Source organism: Scomber japonicus, chromosome 1 (assembly GCF_027409825.1).
Source record: "Scomber japonicus isolate fScoJap1 chromosome 1, fScoJap1.pri, whole genome shotgun sequence".
NCBI classification, from domain to species: Eukaryota; Metazoa; Chordata; class Actinopteri; order Scombriformes; family Scombridae; genus Scomber; species Scomber japonicus.
In genome coordinates, this window is record NC_070578.1 from 13,832,792 (window position 1) to 13,858,913 (window position 26,122).

Genomic DNA, 26,122 nt, shown 5'->3' on the forward strand with positions numbered 1-26,122 from the left:
GTTTCCAGATATTATCTTTAAGTGTGAGCTCAATGCCGGCCTCTCTTTCTCTCCATTTCTCTCTCCCCATCCCCCATTCCCGTATGAACTCAGTGGTTTGAGTCATCCCAGCCTGCTCGGGGAGTGATTTAATTGCTCTCTCTCCTCCTTCTTCAAAATGCACATCTCGGAGAGGGCTGTCACTGACCCTCCACTCCTACAAAAAAAAAACACACCAGCAACCTATTCATTACCACAAAGGTTGGGCCACCTCCAAAGACAGCAAAAATACACACTCCAGAAATTTGCTCGATTATCCCTATTGATGGTGGCACAATGCTGCCTGCTCCTGCCATGTTTCGCCCTGATAACTCCTCTGTATTGTTTGCCATGTCGTATATAGCCCTGCTGAGTGAATGTGGGTACAATATGGGACGAGAGAAAAACCCCACAGCACCAGAAGAGCTTCTGTAATCACAGTAAAGGGGAAAAAAATCCTTTGCTGTTTTTTCTCTATAGGGGTTAGCATAGATTTGCTCCAGGTCAGAACTGCATACATCAACATTTTAATGCAAAATTAAGAAATGTCAAACAAAATGAGCCTGTATGGTAGAACATGATAGCAAGTCCATCAAAATGAAAACATTTTGTACAACTCTTCTCCATGCTTTATTCACCAAGCGTTTTCGGATCACGATGGTGTCTGAAGCTGTTTCTAGATGTCTTATATAAAGTCCATTGATTGGTCCTGTGACCCAGCACTGGTCTTCAGCTTGCTGCGTGTGCATTCTTAGAGTAAGAAATTGGACAGCCAGTTTTTCCTTTTCAGTTTTGATGATTTTGATGATGTTTCCTTTTGCTGGATCTATCTAATAAATATTGCTCAAACTATCATTATTAATAAATAGCTTTATTATTAAAGGATTCATATTTAAATAATATATTTTGAACAATTTCAGGAATATGCACAAACCCAACCCCTAAATTCCCCAAATCATTTAATGTCCTCAGCGGCCAGGACGAGAAACCATAAATACAGTATGCCCTATATGAGCATTTATTTTTCCCCTTGCGCTGCACTTGTGAGGTTAACCAGTGGATGGCACTGTTCCTACAGACGAGCAGGTCGGTGGGGGTGTGATCTGAAAAGGCTACCTTGCTGGGATTGGCAGAGTGTGATTGAAAATAGGTCTGCCTTGACTTAGCAATACCCATCCATATATGAACTCCTCTCAGATGAAAGACGTGTTTGTTGTTAATAGGGGAAGTAATTATTGCACCTCTGCAGCAGTCAAATCTCCTTCATGCCAAAGTGATTCAACATTGACGTTGCCTGTGCGATAGTCAGAGCTCAAAAAGGGGTGAGGAGGCTAAAATGCCACCTTGATTATAACAATTAGAGAGGCTGTGCATAAAGAGGAGTGTATTGCTCTAGGGGCCATCTGGGTTTTTTCTCCCCTGTGATGCTGATGAGTGTCTCCGAGTTGTACAAGAGCAGACAGGGATCAATGGAGAATGCTGACTCTTGAGAATACTACGGATGTACTCTGGACTGCCTGAGATGGCTACTAATCCAGAATGATTATGCAGTATGCTCTTTGCTCTTGGCCTAGTCTAGACTAACAATACACATAATACTGTGCACGCACACACAGGCACATACACAGATATGCCAACAAATCAGTGGCCTTTGAGTAGAAGCATTTTGTAAAGTCACTTTTCATTCCCACAAAAACTAGAGTTTTGCTGGAGTTATTCCCCCCTCCACCGGATTTTGAAGATTTAACTCATGATTTAACTTAAATTATACAGATGTTTTTGCTTCCATTGTTGAGTTTTAGTGCACTAAGCTATCGCCAGGAGGCAAAGCCTATAGGAACACAAACAAAGCCCTAATGCTTACCTCAAGATCCTTCGTCTTCTTCCCTCTCGCCTTCATCCCCTCTCACCCGCTTGGTGCTACCATGCTGCACAAACAAGCTGGATGTTTCAGAAGCAGTCACAGCATATATTTCAAAATACTGCATTGATTTTTTTTCAGTCTGTCACATTTGAACACAGCATACTGAATTAATGTTGTGATTCAGTGAATACTGTATGTTTATACTAGACCTGGGCCAAATAATGGTTACTAGTACTGTTTATTGTCTATTTTAGAATGCTTAAGTGACAAATGGGTGATGTTTGGCATGAATTTTCTTTGGTTGACTTGACAGCTTATCCAGCATCCTTTAACATAAAGCCAAACACTCCCCTATCTCAGCAGATAAAAAGACAATTACTATTAACATTTTTATTGACACTACTCTTATGTCCCTCCACCTCTCTTTTAGCTGTGATGAACGTGTATGTCCCTGAGCAGCCAGTGGTGGCACTGTACGGCGAGGATGCCATACTCAACTGCTCCTTCAGCCATGCTAGCCCCTTCAACCTGTCAGATGTGAGCGTCTTCTGGCAGCTGACAGATACCAAACGCAGTGTACACGGGTACGGGAACGGACGAGACCAGCTGGTGGACCAGGCTGAGAGCTTCTCCAACCGTACCAGTCTCTTCCCCACCCAGCTGGGCCTGGGCAATGCTTCACTCCTGCTTAAAAAAGTGGTAGTGGCTGACGAAGGCAGCTACACCTGCTTTGTCAGAGTGCAGAACTACGGCAGCGCTGCTTTGTTTTTGCAGGTGGCCGGTGAGTCAAGCTTGCATGACACGTGTAAAAACAAACAGATGAACCAATGCATACACACAGTGGATACTCACATATACTAATGACCTTACATACGTTATATCTGTTCCATTGTTTCTTTCTATCTATACGGTAGTTATCTCTGTTCCTACTAAATAAACTAAAAAACACCACAATTTACTTTAATTAATATTGTTGATTTCTTAATCATTATCAAACAAACATTTATGAAGAACACAACAGGATCACAATTCCCCATAGCACAGCTTAGAGAAATGTCAGACATTACAGTATATAGATAAAAATGAGAAACAAATTACATCATTTGGAAATTACTGGATACTAAAATCAAATCATTAGTTTCAGCACAAATGTATTTCTTCAGGTGTGTTTCTTTGTATATTCAAGGGACACAAGTTGGGGGATTCGCAAGAGACAAATACCAACATTTAAGCAACCAAGGCAGATATATCCTGTCTTTTTAGTCTCTTGTGTAGACTAAGTACCAATAATGCTGGATCACATATTTCCAATAATTCAACGTACTGTAATTGCATCTTTTGTTAGACTTCTCCTGCCTGCTAAATGCCCATATCTTTCAAACTCTACACTCCCAGTTTGGAACTCAGACTTTCTGTAATTTGTAGTCACCACGTCCAAACACATGTAATATGCAAACTCAGTGGAATGCCACTTTAAACCCCCCCACTTACAGGTTTATCATGTTAACGTGTAATTGAATTATTTATTTAATGTGTATTTTTCACTTTACACTTCAAATTAATTGAGCTGAAAAAGATTGGACCTCACCTCTTGTACACTCATATACTGTAATAGTATGCAATAAAATGTATTGTCCACTTACCTATGTGAAAGGAGATTTAGGATAATTTCTTCTCACAAGACATAAACAGGTGATAAACAGTTTTTTTTCTGGGCTGCTTAACAGTGTGTTTGGCCAATAAGCGTTGATTGCGGTCTCTGTCATGGGCAGTATCTGCTGACTTTGATTATTAGCTGTTGTTACGGTCAGTCAGCCATCACTAACATCTTCCCTCCTTGTGTGACTACATCGCCCACCTTCACAGCTGGGAGCCTTTTATTTATTTATAATGATGCCGTGTGCCTTAACTTCCTGCTCACATTTCTCTATCTGTTGTGAGATTGTTCCTTTATTCTCCAAGGATGGATTTGCATTAGGCGGTGTTAATGAATAACAGGCTGGTGAGAGGAAAAACAGTGTCTCCAACAGTGACAAATTGGTTCCATTTTATGCATCAGATTTATAGATGTTCTATTTTTAGTCAGCATTTACAGTTAGAATTGTAGTCTTCCTTTATGCTGTGCTGGAAGAAAATGAAATGAGTCCTCTCTGGAAATCTGCCTGTCAGTCAAAGGACAGCTGGGAAAGTTAGTGTGTATCTCGCTAAATCTGTCTTTGTATTGAGAGTCCACTTTTCAAAAAGCAGCTCAGACAAACTTATTTCATCTCGCCCTCAGTTCCACCCTATTGTTTGCTGTGCAATGATTGGCTCAGGGAATACAGCAGCCTCGTTCTCCGCCACCTTTGTACTCGTGTTTTAGCTCGAGGGATTGGAGATCTGTGATTTCAGGCAAGGCTGACGATTCAACCCTCACCTCCACCCCTCTACGCTCTTTTCCGTGCCATAGCCAAATAGTCCCAAATCTCTCGGCCTGCCAATTTCTCCTAGGCCTGCCTACCTCCGCCTCCCGGCTTGCACCATATTTCCTTTCTGGGAGTGGCTCAGTGCTTTGGCTCTCTAGAGAAAGCGGTGTTAGGGTGTAGGGATGCAGCATCAGGAAGTGCCACAGATGCTGTCTGTGTCTGTGGGATCTTAAGCACTGTGTTATGGTAAGCTCCCTAAATATAATTAAGAATTTAATGAGAATCATGTCAAACACTTCCCAGGGTGACTCTCACTGCAGAGAGTTTACTGAACGAAATTCAGTATGTGTCTCATGCTCCTTTATCCTCCCCTCATCCTCACCCACCACCCCATACTTTTTCTCCTCCTTCCTTCTTTGAAACCTCACTCGTCCTGTCCTCTTGTTTCTCCTCATCTTTTTTTGCAGCCACCTACTCCAAACCTGTGGTGACTCTGGCGCCTGAATCCAACCTGCGGCCAGGTGATGAGGTGGTATTGACTTGTGTGGCCTACGGAGGCTATCCTGAGGCTGTTGTGATATGGCAGGACGGTGGCGGGCGCAACCTGACAGACAATATTACCACTTCAATGGTGGCCAATGAGGAAGGGCTGTTTTCTATGACCAGCATGCTGACAGTGGTGCTGGAGCCCAATAGTACCTACAGCTGCCGACTGATCAACCCACTACTGGGCGAGGAGGGTTATGCCTTTGTCACAATCACAGGTGGGTGTTCTTTGTCTTTGAAGACCGTGTAAAGTGACTTCAGACATTCTTTTCTAAACACATTAAATAGGTCATAAATGTATTTCTAAAAAATATGTAAAAAGCATTTCAACCATTTAGATTTGAATTGTGGAGCTAAGCTTCACAAACTGTGTTTCAAGATTTCTGTGTTCAGGATTTAGTGGGCGGGTCTGAAAATCTGATTGGCATAAACCCTGTATAAATACAGAGGTATAAATACATTCAGCAAACACTACTACTACTACTACTACTACTACAGTTAACCAGTTAGCTGAGTTAGCTGCCAAGTTAGCCGCCGAACTAGCTGCCTAGTTAGCCGCCTAGTTAGCCGCTGAGCTAGCGGCAGAAAGCTCTTGACGTAGCGTCCATGTTTTGCGTAGAGGTGGTGACTTTGATTGACAGGTGACACTTGGTAGGGGGCGAGGTTTCAGCGAACTCAGCGGGCACTCCCACAGCGTTTGGGAGCAGAGACAGCTTTGAAGCCTAATTTCATATATTTGGCAATTTTTTAATCATTCAAATTTGGCAAATTTTCTGTGGTATGTCAAACTCAGAACACATATTTATTCTTACTTTACACAGACTTTAAATAGTACAGCTGCAACGATTCGTCAAATAATCCATAAATCTGTTGACAGAAAAGTCACGTTTTAAGAGAATATGTTTGTTCCAGCTTCTTCTGTGTGAATATCATTTGGTGTCTTTGGCCCCCTATGATAGCAAACTCAGTATATTTGTGATGCGGACTGTTGATCAAGACAAAACACAACATTTTAGGTTGGGCTTTAAGGAATGTTGATCGACATTTTTCACCATTTTATAAACCAGACGTTTCATTGATTTATCAAGAAAATAATCGAAAGATTAATCCATAATGAAAATAATCATTAGTCACAGCCTTTATAAATTGTTATGTCTCTTAGTCAGCACTGTCACCTCCATTATAGTGCAAAATAAACAAGCTAATATTCACCGGCTTCCTGTAGTGTTTAAATGTTACCAGCTTACACTAATCTTGTTTTCAGCCATGCATACTCTGAGTTTCTTATTAAAGTCTTATATGCTTTCATAACTCAATCCGTCAGTCGAATTCAATGCTGTGGAGACTCTAGTTTTTTTTTTCCCCCTTTGTCTTTGTAAGTTCTTCTGTTTCCTGATCAAAATAACAGTTAAGCTCCAAAGAACTGAATGAGAAATAATGAAATGTCCAATTATGGTACAATAAGCATAGCTCCAATCCATTCTTGTGTATCGTTAAATGAGATCAGTAGGTTATCATTTTCCCGAGGAGAGTAAAATAGCTATTCATCACATATTTCTGGGCAATAAGGTAATAGACAATGGAGTGATTGGTCCTCAGCATCTATCTACAGGAAATGTTTGCAAACCAGGAAATGGATTGAAATATTTGCTGTTCTCTAATTGTTTGATATAATCTTGAGCTCAGGTGGGCGAGTACCCATGTGATATATTATATAGATCTAATGGTCTCTCAAACCCACCCACCACCACCACCCTCCACCCATGTCCCCCTGGCCCTGCTGGTGTACTTCTGTGTAATGTGCAACAAGAGTGCTGTGTAAGGTGGGCCAAGGCTGGGTCTCCAATGGGAGCAGCACTGTGTGAAATGGCTCATAAATAAGTAGAGGTGGCCCGAGCCTGCTCCCTGGGCTGGAGCTGGTGCTGAAGCTTCGGCTGTTGAGGCGGAGGTCGAGGCAGAGGTCAGAGAGTGCTGCTCCACTGGGCTGGGAAATGACTGTGCTGTCTGGAAACAGGATGGCCGATTGGCAAGGCAGCCTTGCTGGACGTTTGAGGGAGGATGGCCTTTCTAACAGTTTGGTTGGCCCTTTTCAAAACATTACTGATAACCAGTCGTAGGGACCACTGGGGGAGTGGAAAGGTATTAAACACATGGTGAGAGTGAAATACGGTAGTAAAGTAAAATAGTCTATTACCCTTTTCCTTTGCTGGATTCATGAGGCTTGGTTGAAATGCATATGAATGTTTATTACCTTTCATGTCAGTTTTTGCCTCTATTTTACTTTCTACAAATGACATATCAGACTCTTTTTGGAAACACCGATAAAGTCATCTGGGTTGGTAATTTATATGGTCATGCATTTTTAAGGGGAGGCAAGTCGAGGCAAAACAACTACAGTGACTCAGGTTCTAAGATAATTCTTGAAGTCAGTTAAAAAAAACCTTCTCATCTCAACATCCATTTAATTGTTTTAATCTACCTCAATTTTAATTGTTTTAATTGTGTTTTCTGGAGCTTTCAATCATATGATATGAATTTCATCTAATAACCCACTTGCCTTTAGAATTGTAGATGTTTAAATGTCCTTTTTTTGAAATCCATTCTGGCTTAAAAGCTTAGGTTCAAAGTTTGCTTTTAACCTTAACAGTGTTGTTCATGTGATATGATTGAAGCTTTGTGGTGAGGCTGTTCTCTCAACCACTTCAATGACATTTCCAGTTTCCCCTTTTACATTTTAACTCCACAGTTTACTAAAACAGCATACAAGGTTTACAGCACAATGTATGACAACCCATACCACAGTTCAGTTCCCTGATTGTTGAAGTGTTGACATTTAAACATGGCAGGACAAGAGGTGGACACTGGAAGGATGAATGAAGACAATATTGGAGCTGTTTGAAAGTAAAATCCTGTAGCCAGTGTGTCATGGTCTCCTGTTCCCTAAAACAAAGGAATCAGTCTGAACAGACTCTCTCAAAGAAAGCACCCAGGAGCAAAACAGACCCAGAAAAGAAAGGTCTGGCCAAAGAGCAATGGAGGTATTGAAGTGTGATGTAGTAAAGCATGTAAAGAGTGAGAACAGAAGAAGGAGCAAATCCACAAATGAACTTGGGGAAAACCCTTAATTAAAACAGTGGTGATCTTGATTTTCAGCAACTGGGTGTACATGAGTAAGAGTTATTTCTCAGCAGGAGCTCCAGCACAGCTTGATGATGGCCCAAGTTGTTAGTAAACACACAGACGATTTACAGTATTTTGTGTGCCGTGATACAACGGGGGCTTGTTTGAAATGAAAATGTATTTGCATTTGTTTACAACAGCTGGTGTGTGCTTAATAGCTTCTGTAATTAATTTTGACCTAGCAGAACTCTTCTGCTGGAGTAGCAGAGTGTGGAGTGTGCAGGGCTCAAGTTGATATAGCCAGCGCACTGCTTGCTGTATACACTCATAAACAGAGCGTACCGCACACTGCACCCAGGCAGTGGAGAATCCTATTATAAGCTTAATATTCTAAACAGACTATGAGAGAGAGAAAAAACAGTAAGAAAGAGAGAAAGATGGAGGGGGAGGTGTGAACTAGCATGTTAAAATTTCACACTCTCCCCAATCTCTGATTGAAAAATTACTATAGTAATACAAATCTCCCCCAGGCAGAACAGGAGTTTGACAAGGTTAATTTTGAGAAAATGAACCCTTTACACACACTGAGTGGAGCGCTATGTGGGCTGGCATGAGCTACACTTTGTTAAGTCATCCATGTTAATCTTACCCCTTTTATAGTGACCACCAATTTAACTACCTTGCCAGAATCATCCTGACTGTCAACAACATATGCACACGCCACATGCACACTATTCTCAAGCATCTCAGTGACTGTTATTTTTGTAAACACGGCCTGTTGAGAGCTGGTCAGTTTTCAAGCCAAGATCTGAAATAGGCAGTATTTTGTGTTGCTGGGTTATTGATAGATTTTGCAGAGTGCAGCAAGGCTTAGTTGCGGGGAGACCCAGAGGAACAGCTGGTATTAATGAACAGTCGAGTGATGGAAAGGAGCAGCTTTAGTCCTCAAATGAACCGTGGTTTGTCTGCTTGCCTGGCCAGAATGCTTGTGTACCACTCCTCCCTCCCTCACTCCTCCTTCTCCGCCTCCTCCTCCTCCTCCTCCTCCTCCTCCTGTCTTGATGGCTTGCACTGTCTCACACTCCCAGCCTATTCTGACCACTTTGTTCTCCTCAAAAAAGAATAATGTTTTTGGAGTTTTCAGTGATCTGAGAGAGTCTATGGTCTATCATTTTAGGGAAGCGATGTATCTCCTGGAGCTTTGTGATTGCTGCAGTGTGTTGTGTGATGGCTGGGTTTCAGGGCCTGTCACCGAACACCCCCCCCCCCTCTCTAGCACCACCCCCACTCCGTCTGCCAGCTCTCTCAATGATGATGGCGCCATTTCCCCGGCATCACATTGCTGGCACAGCATTTACGGTGAACAGTGTGCAGATGGAGATAGATAGAGTGTGTGTGGGGGGGGTAGAAAGATGAGGCAGGGAGATGGAGAGAGGGAGACAGGGTTAGGAGGGGTGAGAAGTGGATGACAGAAAGCAAGATGGAGACGAAAACGTTAGCTGAGCTCAGAGTTGTGGCACTGTGGCCTGACAGACAGAAGATGGACTTGCTGACAGAGTGGGAGATCACCCCACGTGGTGCTGAAGACTTTCTGCTGAATTCTACTGTCTAGCTGGCATTCTCTGGCTTTAACTGGGGCGCACAGTGGCTCAGTGGTTAGCACTGTTGCTTCACAGTAAGAGGATCTTCTATTTACTGCCTCGTCTGTCTGGGTGGCATTGACTTGCTTTTCTCATGTTGGTGGGGTTTTCCTCTACATGCTCTAGTTTCTTGGCACATTTGAAAGGCATACAAGTGGATAAAGGTATTAGAAAATTGAATGGAAATATTCTCTGTGGCAGCACCATCAAACTCACTCCTCATTTTCTTAGCAAGAGAAAACAAATTACTTAATAAGTGTCTGAATCATTAAAATCATTATTTTAATGATTATTGTTGTGCTTAAATAATAAATAAATAAATACATACATATACATTTTTAGCCAGTTGTGAATGATTATTGGCAAAATATCCATTCACAGGTGAATTTCATGCTAACCAGTAAGGAACAAATAGAACAAATGGGTAAAGATAGGAGAAAAGAGCTACACCTTCTATAATGGCAGCTGGGATGGAGACATGGAGCATGATGCAGCTGGACCTGATGGACATTGGTAGTAAGTTTTAATTGCCAAAAAAAAAAACATAACTCCCTGTCCAGATATAAACATGTTTCCAATATAATTTACTTAATCTTAATTGTTACACATGTTGTTGCAGCCATAAAAATAAAAAAACAAACGAACATGGCTGTAGTAAAAGATGCTGACATTGACATCCTTACGAGTCTAAGCTGCTGTTGGTGTCTTTTCTTGCCTATAGGGGGCACATGTGGATGATATTGGCTGGGCCTGGTATTAGATGATGTGCTTACACTGCGTGTCCTCGTTTATTAAATGTTTTTTTAAATTGTCATGGACCCTCACCCAGCTTGGCTTTGCTTCTAATATTAATTTCCCCTTACTCTACTAGAGTGAGTACAGACTCTCTAGAGGATTTCCCAACTCCATCAAGTTCATGAATGGCCCTTGTGCAAGAATACACATTTCCTACTTTTTTGTCAGGTCCTGTCCAGCTTCCTTCAAACTTCAGTCTTGTCAAAACAGTCTTATTCTATTCATGTGTAACATTTGTTCTTGTGGGCTTCCCTAAGGGGAATATTTGTTACTGTGTGATTGTGAAACAACTGTAATCTAAACCAACCTTCGCTAGATAAAACAAGGTTAGAAAAACATCTTTAATTGCTATTCAAACATTGACCTTTATCATGGAGATGGAGCCACGTGCTAATGGTAGGCAGTCATTCAGCTTTTCATTACACTAAGGGCCTGATTTACTAAATGTCTGTGTGTGTAAAAACGTATGCAAACTTAACATCACCAGCAAAAAATGTGCAAGCTGATATACTAACACAGCACACTGAGGTTTGCATCTTTCAACTGTGCAAGATAGATTAGATGTGTACCCCTTTTTCCTGACTTTGTTATTATGTCCTCCAGGGCTTGGTCCTGCCATCACATTGCCATTTGAATAGCTACCTGCCACACTAAATTGAACCATAAAGCTCCAGTCCTCTATAGTTTCTGAGAAGTCCCTTCCAGAGTGTTTTCTCTGAATAGTAGTATAAATGTTTTTTCCCAAGAATCTCTGAAAATATTGTGTGGCAGTTTAAAAAAATGTGTGTCTTAAATTGGGGTAAAAGCATTGCTATGCTAGAACAGCCAAAGGGCCAAATAGAAAGCTGCAGTGATCTACTGGTTCAAAGGTTTTATTCATTAGAGTAGCTGTTCTGGTGAAATTGCAGTAATTGCAAATATTCATCATATATTTTACAAGCATGGTTTTGCCTTTCTCTGGTAGGATCTTCTATCAAAAGCTCTGTCAATCAATTTTGGGGTAATATGTTTTTCAAAATCATGTTTTCGCTTCCAGCATCTATAACAAACCACTGTGCTGCTGGTCCTTGTTCTCTACTGAACAAGGACTAATTTAAATGCAATTAACAGAACCTTCGGAGAAGCAGAAAACAGCAGTACAAATGAATGTGTTGTCAGTAGAGCAGCAAGCAGGCAACTTTCTCGATGGAGCACTGTATTAATTAGTGTCCACCGCACAAACAGACCTTCTTTCTCTTGCTGAATGCGTGCTCTGTCTTATCAGGAAGCCAGCCAGGGAAAACAACACTATAGACGGATGAAGTAATGTAGGCAATCTCAAATAAATTCAGGTAGGCAGCAATGGCACCATTGTAAGCACATTCATTCCTATCAGGATATTAACTCAGGCCACTTGGTGCTGTCACTGCTAAAAGATGTTTGACTGTACTCTTCTGGGCCTTCAGTAAGGGAAATTTTATCTCTGTATTATGGCTCGGGCAAAGTTATTTGTCATGCTCCCAGTCTTACTGTTAGCGGCTCTGAGGGATTGTTGGGTTGGATTCAGTTATGGGCAGTTTCTGGTCTGCGCTCTGCTCTTTTAAAACGGTACAATCGGAAAGATAAAATGAGCTCCTCTCTTTTGTGCAGGGATTTATTTTCCCTTTATTTTTGTCCCCCTCCCTGCCATCTTGACTTTGTAGCGTTGAAAGCTTTTTGCACTAGTCGGTTGTCAAAATGTTTTCCTTTGCCAGAATTAAAACCTAAAGTATTTCTTTCTGGACAGTGATTTTTTTTTGTGTGTTTATATTTGAAATCATATCAAGTGTGATCTTCCTACTTGCAACCTCCCTACAAACAGCAGTCTGACATCTTTATGTTTGTCCCCGGTCTGGTGGAAACCTGTCTCTCTGTGTCCTCCCTTGCTTCCCTTTTCAGGGGACTGTATTTATGGTGGCAGTAAACGCACAAAAGCCCTCTTTTGTTATTGATCGGGTTCATTTTGATTTGGACTCACAGCAAGGACTATCATTGGGACTGCTGGGACCCTGCAGTGTACATTTCACACAGCTGCTGCTAAATCCTGTAAGAGGGATTGGTTTCGGGAGGTCTGGCATCAGTCTTGGCTTCACGATATGAAATCATATTAGTTTCAGCTTTTCAGAGTCACTGGGAGAATGGCCACCAACAAACGGCTGGGCACACCTTCAAAGTTTGGCTATTTAATTATTCAGTCTGTTTATTTGATGTTTAAACTCTGCACCTGATAACACCATGAATTATTGTCCCGTAAAAGATGTTTGCAACCTCAGTAAATTGCTTTGTTCTGTGCATGCAAACAGTCCAAATTAGTGGCTGGCCACACACAAAGAGCATTGTCTAGTGATATAATGTGTTTTCAATTAGGAGGCGTTAAGAGATTCAGCTTATTCGTGGGATAGGTAGCCCTTTTCTTCGATAGCTCTAGAGACCAGTAATTGATTACCAACTGTGAAATGGAAGTTAAGAGTGGACCGAGTGTGGCTGTGTCCCAAAGGAGAGGAGTTTCAAGCAGGCATGGTGCTCGACTCCCTCACCTCCCCCTGTGCTGACAGCTTGACTTGAAAATACGTAAGCACCCACTGACTCACTGCGTGATAAGAAACACACCTATTACAGAGCCCTTTGTTTCAACCCCAGTGTCAAATATCACAGTAATGACTGTGATTAATCCATGCTGTGGTGGTGCTCCTTATGATACCAGTTTGAATGGACAGCAGCTCACGATGACTCACATCCCCTTCAGGTTGCATTAATATCTCTCCACTGGTTCGGACTCTGTAGCCACGCCTGTCTCCCCGGAGCTTGACAACTTGCAGCTCATTACAGACAAACTGTCCATGAGGAAACAAACTCCCTCCTCTTACCTTATTAATATTGTCAACTGTGTTTAATTTCATCGCTTTCCCTCCTCGTGTGCATTGCCGCAGACTAGCAAGTGCAACTCTCAGTCAGCGGCAGAGACAGCTCAGTGACCCACACCACAAGAGTTTGTCATATCTATAATGTATCTGCCTCTATGCTTTCAGCAACTTACTCCACCAGATGAAGAGTGATGCCATTTGCGATGTTGGGTCATTCTCCTGATGTGGTTGTTTTTGGGGTTAAGCAATCCAAGCAGGGTTACACTGCTAAGAGTGTTTCACAGTACCATGGCTCTTATTTTCAAACCAAGAAATTCAGTTCAACCAAGCTGAAGGCTCATCTTTGGGAAGGTAATGGAAACTGAACCAATTTAGCAGATGTGCCGTTAAAATAAATGTGTTCTTACACATTATATATATCGTTGAACATCTGTATTCAGTGAAACTTCAAATGTGTAAGTACCGGGATATTTTTTTTGTGATTTAATCAGAAACTCTGCCACGTTCTGTAAAATGAAAAAGGAGAAAACTGCAAACACTTATGTACAATTTGCACTATGTACTGTACTGTACACTCTAAAAAGGGAGTCTCATGTTCAGTGATATATCTCATATGGCATTCCACGAATTGAGTGTGTTGTTGCAGGCTGTGTATACCTTCTAAATGACACACTAGGCAGGCTGACAGCTGATGTCCTTGGATTTCAATATTTCACTGCATCTCGGTAACACCACGTGACATAATGTGATGACATTGTGGTCACGATGATGTAACTGGTTATAGGTTTGAAATATATGCTGCTTCAGCAGAGTGACGACTTACATCCAGAGATGAAAGTAAGTGTGTCCTGTTTTGTATTGTGTACCACAAGAAGAATTAGTGCCGGTACTCCAAAGCAGGGAAAGAAACTGTCAAGGTTACAGAGTAAAATAGGATTCAAGTTGTAATCCTGCACATTGTACATCTGCCATTGATTCTGCAAGAATGTCTTAAAATGTTTTTCCCAGTTTTTTCTGTTATTTAACATATATTGTTAAGCAAGGGGAGGGCAGCATCAAAGACGGCAGTAGTGTGCATCACAATAGTGTCAAAATATGATGTTAAGAGGAAGGAAGAGGGCAAACACATTTCTAGATTTGCTCCAAGGTCTCCCTTTCATTTATGTGCACTGGGGGCTGAAGTGGTCTATTTTAAAACTAAAAAAAGAACAGTAGATATTGTTTGGAACTAATTGCTAGAAGTACTATAATGATCATCCACTCTGTGTGTGCTTTTACTCTGCATGTGTTGAACGCAATACACACATTTTGACTCATAAGTCATCACCTACAGTAACATGGAGTGTTTCAAAGTAGTTTCAACAGTAAAATTGTGCACTATGAAGTTCACAGGTAGACACTGGTCTGTATTTCTGCAAACAGCTTATGACAATCTAATCAAGCCCTGCACCATGATAGTCTGTTTAAAACTGAGGGCCATCAGCCTGTAGTCCTGTTATAAAGACACTGTCTCAAAGTCATGGCACAAGTTACCCAGATAATGCTTGCCTAGCATGCATGCTGTCTATAGCAATGGCCTGGTTCACACACTCACACTTGGAAACAACTAGAGTCTAGTAACTCTAGTTGATGCCTTGCTCAAAGAAAGCCCAGCAGTACAGCAGACTCAGATTGTCCAGGCTGTCCTGCTACTCTTCTTTGTATCCTACTGATGCTCCACAGTTTCAGAATAGTTTGGACCTGCATCATGGCATGTTACAATATATTATTATTATACTGTTCTCTTCATATCACTGCTTCTCCCCTCTCTCTATTTGTCTTTCATTTTCTATTTACTCTTCATCTGTTTTTGTTTAAAAAAAGATCTGAGATCTCTGATTTGTTTTTGGCTTTTTTATAAAGCCTGTCACACTATTAGTATCTTTATTTGGTAAATATTATAATTATCTTCAGATAATTAAAATGTTGATTAATGTTTGTTTTGGCTCTCCTTAAGACCTTCTTACAGTATATGGCTCTGAGTACTTAATGTAGATATATGATAAATATGAGGATAAAGTTCCTCATTTGTGCATCAGCTAGCCTTGGTTCATTCCGTAAATTAGTTTTTTGCAAAGAGCCATCCATGTGGGACATTGGTTTGAACATATTGTCCCTGACTTCTTTCTCAGCCACCGGCTGAGCATTTTCTCAGGCTAAATAACTTAGCTACACACAAGTTGTGAGACTGTGATTAGCTATATTCCACTGAGAGAGAGAGTTGTTTTTTTTATTCTGTCCAAGATATCATATTTTAAAAGTGCAGGAAGTAGACAGTATATTCAAGCAATAAGCCATGAGAAGCTGTACTTGACAGTGATTTTGGAACAGCTTAGAGGCATTGTTAGGGACCCTTCTAAAGAAACTGTCAACCACAGGCTTGAGAAGCTTTTTGCTTTTGTTAAATAACTGCAATAAAAAAAGAATGTAAATGTGCTGTAAGCGTTACGTTTTAATATCATTTCAGCAATAAATCAAGATTCTCTTACCAATTTCAGTGGTGATTTTGGGTTACAGTGTGTTTTACAATAACTTTAAAGTAACTACTTTAAAGCGGCTAAAGGAACATTTTTAAGATTTAGTCTAAATTAATGACTAAGGGTCATATTTTCATGGACCAACACAAGCTGCACTCTGAATGTTTGGTATTGTCCTGATCTCTAAGCTTGTTTTGTGCATGTTGTATGAAACAGCACAAAGACAGTTGTTGTTTTGTTTGAATTTGGTCCTAGAAGTTACCCTGAAAACAGACATCTCAGAGCCTCGTCTATTTGTGGCGCAACATCAATCCACAACTGCTTTGGTGATTTTATTAACAGGATCAGACTTGATGCAGACATGCAGCAACAACAGATTAATTCTTAAAATACAACAGTTTCAGAGCTATAAGAGCGGGGATGTGATTAGCTGAGATAGTATTTATAATCACTATACCCGTTGATCTATATTCACCATCACTCAGCCCTTTTGGAGATTGCATTGCTGCACATACATGAACTAAACTGCAGGTGTGCATAGAGTCCACACAATCCCTGCGCCTAAGACCTACCACCTTGCACTTGTTGTTACACTTGCATGGTTAAAATGGGCCCTTGATCTTCTCAGATGAACTATATGAATTGATCCAACCGAGTCCTTAATGGATATTTTAAAAGCCTAAAATTTCCTAGCACAGACTGCTAGATTTCAGATTGTAGTCATGCAAGTCAGCCAGCAATGACTGAAGTAGTAGTAAAAATGTCAATGTGAAATAAAGCTAAATATATATATATATAATGATTATACATTAGCTTAGTATGGAGTAAACTATGGTTGCTGTTCGTTTTAGACGTTGCAATGTTTAAGCAAAGTATTCTCTCTTCTACCAACAAATATTACATCCTTAAAAATGTGTTTCTGTGAGCAAAGGAGAAAAAGTGAGGGTTTGATGCCTATTGTAAAGAATTTGTCCTGAGAAAGTTCCTCCAATCAGACTCTGTATCCCTGAAGGCACCAAGAGTATCATTCAGTAGCTAAACCTGACCTCCAGTTAGCAATAACTTTGTGGTTTGAGCAGATTTTCTATTGATTTGCATCCAAACAAAGAAAATGATGGTGTGATCATGTGAGATGGTCTGGTTTTGTACTTAAGGTGCACAGCTAACAGGAATGAGCTGACCTGCTCGAAAGTCTGAGCCAGGCCAAGTGCTTTGAGAATATTCATCTGTCTCTCCAGTAACCACCAAAGACTGCAGCAGAGGAAAATGAGAAATGCTGTTTTATAATGAGAGCCCTAGGCAAAGACATACAGAGACATGTCTTTTTAAAAAAATCTGTCATTATATATTCTCCTAGTAATACTGCAGTGGGAGAAGCATACTAAGAACTCACACTCTTTGAAGAGGTCCAGGCTGTTCTTTAATGTTTTGGAAAGAAATTGCATTGCTCTGTGATAATCTTATATCTTATCGTTTTGTATTCAGAGATATTACCATGTAAACAGCAACTGTGTTTATATTGATTTGAACCATGGCTTTGTTATTTGATAAACAAACATTGATACTTGTGTGCATTACTTGATTACTTTTCTATGTCTAACCACAGGATGTAGGACAGAATCAGCAGTGAGTGTGAAAAGCTTTGCAAGAGATGAGGTTATTTCATAACCAGAGGATACTAGAAACAAGGACTAAATGCTGAGGCTGTTTTAGCTGTGCCATTATAGCTTCATAGCGATCTACAGAGACAAAAAGCAAACACGAAAGACTATTACAAAAGCCTGTGCAACCGCTGGGTGTGTTCCTGACTTAAATGAACACTTCAATGGATTGTTCAATAAGTGTCATGTTAAAGTTTATATCCTGGATGATATTTCTCACCCACTTTGCACTATACTGATGCAACACAGGAGTTGTTTCAGCAATAGGTGTGCACTTCACAGAGTGTCTGTAGAGAGTTTCTAGCAGCAGTTTCTTCCTGGTGCTGTGAGCCATAGGAATAAATACAATGGCGTTGTGGCTCATCTACCAGGTTAGTGTTGCTTTCCAGTAGTATAGGGCTGATTATTATTTACCATTTGTCTCTGTGTGCCATTGAATTGTTTTATGTTTAATGAACTGCATTTGTGCTTTGATCTGTGCACTTCATCACCTAAATAAAGGAAATTATCTCCAGCAGCATGTGCATATGAACGGATGAAACAATGCTACATGCAGAATCAGGACCACAGTTTAAAGCTGGACTAACCGATATTATTTTGTATTGACAATGCATTAAGTGGATGAATGTAATGTGAAAGGAGTTGGTCTTACTAATGAACCCACAGTGAATTATCACCTGACTCAGTATGGACTTAAATTTGTCCAGTGGCCAGCAACAGGACTCCCGATGAATGCTAGTGTTGTTTGAGTTTGCTGGATGTGTAAATAGGGAATAAAGAGAGAAGGCTCAGAGAAAAGCTGCTGAGATGACGCAATGTTTCTACATTTACATTTACGTTTTACAATGGTTTTATCCAAAGCTACTTACAAGCAAGTTCTTACTTTTGTCATAAGATCTACTATAATATTATAACAAGTCAGTGTTGTGTTTATAGCTCATTGCACTGCCATCAAGTGGCCAAATAAGATCAAGCATACCTTAAGAATAATATCAACCAGATATGGCTAATGTGCACAATCATGTTTGGGTTTGTGTGCCATCCTTTGTTTTAATAGGCTCTTTAGTCCTTTCATTCCTATTTGTCCTTGTCACTATGTTCTCGGCTCCTCTACTTGGCATTATCAACCACCCAGAGAGTCTGTTATAGTACTGATAGCTGTCACTAGTGATTCTCTCCTACACATCCTCTGCATCTCACAGGGAGCACTTTTTTGTAAGCTAATTAAAAATTTAGACAACACAACATTGTAAACTGATTATTGCACCCGAGCTCCGCCTGCATTGCCAAGATGGCCTAGTGAAGAAATGGAGCAACCAAAAGAAAAGAAAATCAATAGTCCACTCTGCCTCCAACATCTTAATGCCACTCTCAGTGGAGAGGGATGTGTGAAAGTGATGGAGTCTCTGTCAGTTACTAGACATCAGAGGAGTTTTTAATTGAGGCCCCAGTGGGGCTGGGAGGGACATGGGAAATGTTAAGAGAGAGCTCGCCTGGCTGGTGTTGAGGTGATGAGGTGGGCAGACGGTTTTAAGACAGTATTGTCGCCCACTTTCATCCCTCTCCCGGGCTAGGGCTGGACAGTATGACATGTAATTTATATCAGTATATTTTTAATATTGATGAGAGAGTATATCATGGTATATTTAATCCACTTGATTTCAATAGAACTTGATTCAAGATGCATGAACAAGACTCTGGGGTGGTAAAAAATGATCAATTAACTATTAATGTTGTGGAGAGTGTCATACCTGGTGGAAATGATCAACCTGCACAGCTGACAACTTTGTATATGCTCTTTGTTTAATTTCTCACAGCAGCTGCATGTTTTGATTTAGTTTTGAATGAAATGTTTGTGTCTCTGTTTGATTCCAGTGTTGTACACCACTGCATTTAAAGCCACGTCTCTCAACTCTTTGGGCACTATGTTTTTACTTAGATGCAAAGTTAACGCGTCTCTCATGTGCTTGTATGGCAGGCTTGTTATCATTTGGACAGGGACTCAGGAACAAAGTCAGCACTGTGTTTTTTTGTCTTTACACCAGCGAAGCACTACTTGTGTCAGAGCTTCAGCTCATTCTCAAACAGTCTTCATACTTGCTGACATGTTTCCTCATGGTTTGGTCCTGTCTCTGTTGAGCTGTCTGACTCTATTTCCTCACCTGTCTTTTCCTGGAATGCAAATGCACATTTGTTTTTGTTTAAAAGGGAAGCCTATACTTACTGGTTAACATGCGGTAAGCTGATGCTCACGGTGCACTTTTGACGTGACATTTAAAATCCATTCTCTAACAACAAATGGTGTAGCCAAATCCACATCAGGGCACATTTCTTCACTGGTGTGAAGTTTATTTTGATGATACTGCCCACCTCTACCCCAGGCCATTGTTTATATATTCCAGCACAAAGCTATTACACATTCTCACACCCCTGTGCTTGCAACATAGCCTCTACATTGCTAACATGACAGCCATGCAGTTGGCTTTAAGCTGTATATTCAGTTAATTAGCCAGTCTACTGGGTGTGGGATTACCTTCAACTGTAAAGATGAGAAAATTCACTCTAACCTTGCCTCTGGCATATATAGACTTGAAATCATTCTTTTGAATGTACCTGTGGCTTAGCTTTCCCCTGCCTCCCCCACAGACAAAGCAGTGAGTGTCATACTGTAGGTCTGGTTGCACACTGTAGTAATACACAGACACCTCCTTAATAGTTCTTGAGAGCACACATTTTCCTAATTTTTTTAATGACACTATAAATATTTTTTTAAATGTTTATGTAGTGTTAACTGTACCTAGCATGCATTATTAATCTCTGTCTGTATAATTTTTAGTTATAATAAACATACTAATGTAAACTAATAAACACTACGTTTATTAGTATGCATGTTATAAAACCAAGCTACACTTCTGAACTACTGAAATAATGTGTATGCAACTGCAATGGAGACACTATTTCTAAATGACCTCAAATTTAACATTTCATATACATATATATATATATATATATATATATATATATATATATATATATATATATATATATATATATATATATATATATATATATTAGCTGCATTTATCCTAAAATTATATTCACTACTTCAACATTCTTTATAAGTTGAAGATACATTTAATAAGAGAAGATGTCCTGATTTAAACTACAGGCTTTTTTTATTGCTAATAAGTGACTCCCACAGCTGTATTCTCTTGTTTTGTTTGAGCAACCCACAATATTAAAAATCCATTATCCTGAATTGACCTGCCAATTGTAACTCAAGCTCAGTCCGTCTCCATGGTTTATTGTAACCTTTTGCAGTGGTGTGTGACCGTTGGGTGGCGGGGAATATTCACCTGTGGATCAATCAGATTAAAGTCTGACTCATTTTATGAGGGAGGTAACCTTACTACCAACTCATAATTCTAAATCCATAGTGCAGCACTATAGGCAGACTACTTCTGGACTGTGAGCCCATATTCTACCAGAGAAAGGTCAGTAGCAGCCTGACATGTCCGAGAGACAGTTTACCAGTTGCGAGTGGACTTATACCACAAAACCTCATTGTGATTCCGGCCCAGTCTTGTATTCACACAGTTACCAGCTCAATACTTGCTTGCTTGCGAAACCACAAACTCATTCACTTGCTTGTTGTTTCACCCACTGGGGTCACTTGGTCACTCACCCACTTACCCCATCCCTCCAGCCTTCACAGACTCACTAACTCATCACCTTACTCTCCCCCTCGCCCTCCCAACACTTCCTCCCCCACCACCAGATGGGCTTTTAAAGTCTTCCTACTGAGAAAAAAAGAGGGCTGTTAGAAACTTTATTCCTATAAATGCAGAGCCATTACTCTGTTTTAATGTTCACGTCTGCACATCATACACTCGTGTTTGCCACAAGCCCATGGCGTCAAGGGAAGGGCAATAATGTCAGACAAATTGTGTAAGTAAATGGGCTCTAGGCCTCCCTGCATGCCAATAAGACAGTGAGGTAGCATCTCGTTGTAAAGCAATTTATTGAAATGCAAAAAGAGGAGAGAAGGCTCAGAGCAAAGATGCTGACAGGACAAAAACCTCTCCATCCATTTCAGTTTGCCAAGTTTTTCCTGTACAAGTGAGTTTCTTGCCCTCTTCCAAAGAGGAGAGGTGCTCCTGGAAATATTGCTAGAACAGCTGCTGTGTGGTCACACGCTTCTCATACTGGGGTTGAATCTGAAGAGTTTGGAGGTTTTGATGGACACCTTTGAGGTTAATAATAAAAGCTGATAATTGAATCTTAAGCTGAAATAAATTCAAAGTCATTCCTTCAATGTAATCCTAATATTCATGCTCATGTTTTCCATTCTGGCTAATCCGTGTCCTCTGACACAGGCCATCTTCTTTCCATTAACACTGTTGTTATTGTTTCTGCCAATCTCTATCCTGTGAGATCGCTGCTACACAAACTGAATAAAGAAGTTTAAATCACCAATGTCGGCGAGTCTGCACTCACTGAGGTAGTATGCATCAATCACCTTGCCAGTGTTAGGAGAATGTGATTTAAGTGTGAGCTCCTGTTTTGTCTCACTGAGTTTTATATCTCATTCACTTTAGTGTTCCTTCCCTGCCGTACTGTATTGTCTGAATGAATGTCTTTATCTCTGCCATGTGACTCATTGTTAGAGAGATATATAAGCCTATTTCCAGTCCTGCGCCTGGCTGTGCCTCTCTGGTCTCCAGGGCGGGTATAGGCCCTCCAGCAGGGCTGGACCTGACTGCAGATCAACCCCTGGGCTAGCCCGCAGTTCAGCTCACTCTTCTGTGATCAACAATCCTTCTCTACAGGTCTCTCCTCTCTCTTGCTCTACTCTCACAATCGGGCAGGGTAAAGCCAAGTTGTTCATTCTGACATTGAAAGAAAAACCTAATTGACTCTTCCTCTCCTCTTCCTCATCCCTCCAGCTTGTCTACAATGAGCCTTGAGGCTCTTTTTAGCCTGAAGCCATCCTTCTGTCAAGGGACATTATTCTCCTTTGGTCACAGCTTAAGAGGCTAGGTTTCTTCTAGGCAGGTAAAACTGGGCTGACAGCTGGAGAGAAAGCAGCTTTGATCTCCACCGTCTTCATGTTGCAGAACCAAGATGACAGGCAAGGGAGTCTTAGGAGCACTTTATTCCACCAAAGGTGCTGGAGAGAAAACACTCATGCTTGTAAAAATGCCTGCAAATCTTGGCTCTCACATTCACTGAAGCCCAAACAATACCTAAGCTGGCCCCTTGCAAGTCCCCTATAGTGTCTTCCAGAGCCTAAGGGAGCCACATTTCTCACTGGTGATGCGCCCTGTTTTAGAGCCTCCATATGGAGGTGGTGTTTTATCATACTCTTGCCTGCCCCCATTAAATATCTATTTTTACCATAGCAGTCTGCTGTGGCCTCCTATGATACACAAAACACCTAAGGTGAAGCACCACCTGGTATTAAAAGTATCCATAGAGGCTGCACTCCAGGTGGGGTCGATAATCTATAACCTATAAAACTTTTGCAAATGAATTGAAGCTATTTTACCTTTTCATAATGTCTACTTTTTTAAAGATATGAAATTATCCTGAAAAAAAACAAGAAATAGACACAATAACACACCACATTGCATGTACAATATAAGTATAATATAATATTTTTATACACTTTCAGTAGACTCTACATACACACTTAATTCTATATTTAAGTTCACTGATACTAAGTACTGATATCATCAACATCATCTGTAGATTTGGAAGAAAAAGTAGATTTAAATTCAGATAGAAACCCTGGTGAGTGTGTGGCATTTAGGTCTTCTATAATTCTTGTTTAGTTCCCTTCTCATATCACGTCAGCTCATTATAAGATGCACTTTCAACCTCCAATAGGGTTTTCTGCAATTTAAACAGACTATATTATTTATTATTTGACCTGTATTCTTTTCTAACATATATTATATTCTTTTCCTAATGTGTATTCTGATTTGTGCTACACTTCACATCAAGTGTATAATGTGATGCTTGCTCTGTTTGGTGCAGCTCTGAAGTCTGCAGACTGTGGGTAATGTGACAGTGCAGTCCAAAGCACTCCATCCTTAGCCTAGCACAGAGGGAATAGGGAAAAGGGGGGAAGAGAGGATAGGTAAACAGAGCCATTAGAGACAAATCTATTTCTGAAGAAAACAAAATCACATCATCAAACAAGAGAAAAAGAAAAATATGATCCTGCAGCCCTTTGGGCCCCGGCGTAGCAATGATAGCCGACTATGGCATTTGTCTTTATCAGTCTGCCTTGAGGGAGGGCGAGCGTGGTGGGAAGGTGTGAGAATAAAACAGAGAATGAGAAAGACAATGGAAACAAAGAGCACTGCATCTTCTCTACTTGTCACACAGAGCTAGACACATTTGTTACTTTTCTGACTTTGTGAGACCTAAACTGCTCGTGCATGATTATTTCTCTTTTATATACGTTTCAAGTTCTGCTGTTAATGCGAACTAGCTCTCAGATGGTCATCCTTTAAATATAGCAGAGTGAAGGGCTTGGTGGACAGCCAGCCTCAGCATCATCAGTCATGACTAGCCTGGGGAGGCGTACGCAGCTTCATCAAAATGACAAGATTGACTTTCCAGATTGTATCCTTTCTCTGTGACATTTGATTGTTTATTGTTTATCCTGCTTTGCAGTAGCAGTGCCACAGAGTCTTTATACTCTCTATTTATAGTGTGTATGGTATATAGTGTATGTGTGTGTGTATATATGCTGTGCAACATTAGGTGACCTTAAAATTAGATTATTATGATTACATGAATGTGTAAATAAACATTAATACAGCAACACTTTCCTCTGTAAATCTAGCATATTACAGGCAGTGATCCTTTTAAATATGCTACTGCCATTTAACATAATGAAGTGACCAAAGAATATTCACACAAAAGGCACAGAGAAGCAATAATAATGCTAAAACTAAATATTTGAACTAAATGCTAATGCATGTAATGTTTACGGGTAACCCTTAGATTATTTATGCTTCATCCTTAGGGAACCTTGAATATCTGTACAACACGTCATGGCAATCAATTGAAGAGCTGTTAAGATTTTTGAGTCTGAACCTAAGTGGTGGACTTAACAAGCCAGTATTGCCATTCCAAGACCCGTGGTGTGTACATCCTCCTACTCCTCCACTCTTTAGGCTTCTGTGGCCTTTCATTAACTTCATTTTATGGGGACTATCATTTTATTGGACTATTTGTTTTGTTGGGCTGGATTTTCTGATCATCTCTAAAAGGATGCGTCTGTTTGCCCTCCATATTCATAGCTGACGCCAAGTTCTTACAGATGCTTCATAACTATGCCAGTCATTCTCCAGTCTTATCATTATTATTATTATTATTTTCATGATTATGATTATGATTATGGTTTTGATTATTATTATTATTATTATTATTATTATTTATTATTATTATTTTTCCCACTACTATCTGGATACTTCAGGGAAATCTGACTGAGCCTCTGGTATCATGTGTGTCCTGCTGACCAGTTATTTCTTCTCAATAGTTTGCTTTCTGCCAAGATACTGTCACTCACTATGATGTCTAATTGTCTCAAAATGATTTAAGTAGAAAGATATGTTATCACTGTACTTTTTTACATTCTATTTAGTGATACTATCTATATAGGTTTTACACAATGCAGATTAAGCCTATCACATAAATCTGGTGTCTGGTATGACATTCCCACGCTGGCACATTGGTGGCGATGCATTTTACGTTAACAAGCAATGATTGGTTTACGCTCAGAGTTGCCAGGGAAATTACGTCATGTTCGGCATTCTGATCCATCATGACGGGTTCTTTAATCTTGGTATTTTTGTCGGACCACAAGGTAGACTGGTATGCATGGCTAAAAGCGGTTGTAATCACTTTTCATATGTCACTTACATTTCCAAAATGTGGTCAGTTTGTACAAATAATGCCCATTTGGGCCAATTGCTGACGTAAAATATTTCACCAAGTATGTATGACAACTGTCAGCATGTTTATAATGTTAAAGCAAAACCATCACAACTTCAGGGTGTAGGCTAATTATCCCCAACATCTTCTGAATGCTGTGCTAGTACTGCTTGAGTCTTGTGCAACTGGTAAGCCAGTTTTATTTTTGGCATCAAATGTTGATTAAGTCATAGTCTTCTGACTAAAATGCCTTTTAGTATTAGTCATATTTTAGTCATGTGAATTGTTTCAGTTATAGTCTAGTTTAAATTGACTGAATATCATACATTTTAGTTGAATAAGATAACAGGTTTAGTTAAAGTGTAATGCATTATTTAAACATCTCTCTAGAATTTCCTTCTAATTTTCTGTGTAGACACAGATTCCTCCACGCACTCATTATAGCCTCTTGGGGGAAACATCTAGACCTATTTACCTGTTATTATGGAATGATATTAAGCTTTGAACATACACAGAATACAGACATAATTTTAACTTTTATGACAGGAAACGTCTTTATTTAATTTACAATCACATATAAATAAAACAAAAAAGAAACAAGTATATGACCTCACATTTTTACAAAAGACCATCTTATACAATAATAAAATAACACCAGTGAATATCAGGCCTACTGTCCCTGAATAATTAGATATATTTTACTGTCTCCACCATCAGAACAAAGA

General features: G+C 40.1%; 1 protein-coding gene across 2 annotated transcripts in view; it reads left to right on the top strand.

Moving 5' to 3' along the window:
- cd276 (CD276 molecule) overlaps positions 1-26,122 on the top strand; it is a 66,277-nt gene that overhangs the window by 18,256 nt on the left and 21,899 nt on the right. For both annotated transcript variants that reach the window (XM_053337599.1, XM_053337607.1), the window contains exons 3-4: positions 2,313-2,663; positions 4,755-5,051. In XM_053337599.1, coding sequence (XP_053193574.1) covers positions 2,313-2,663; positions 4,755-5,051 — 648 coding nt within the window. The remainder of the gene's footprint in view (positions 1-2,312; positions 2,664-4,754; positions 5,052-26,122) is intronic.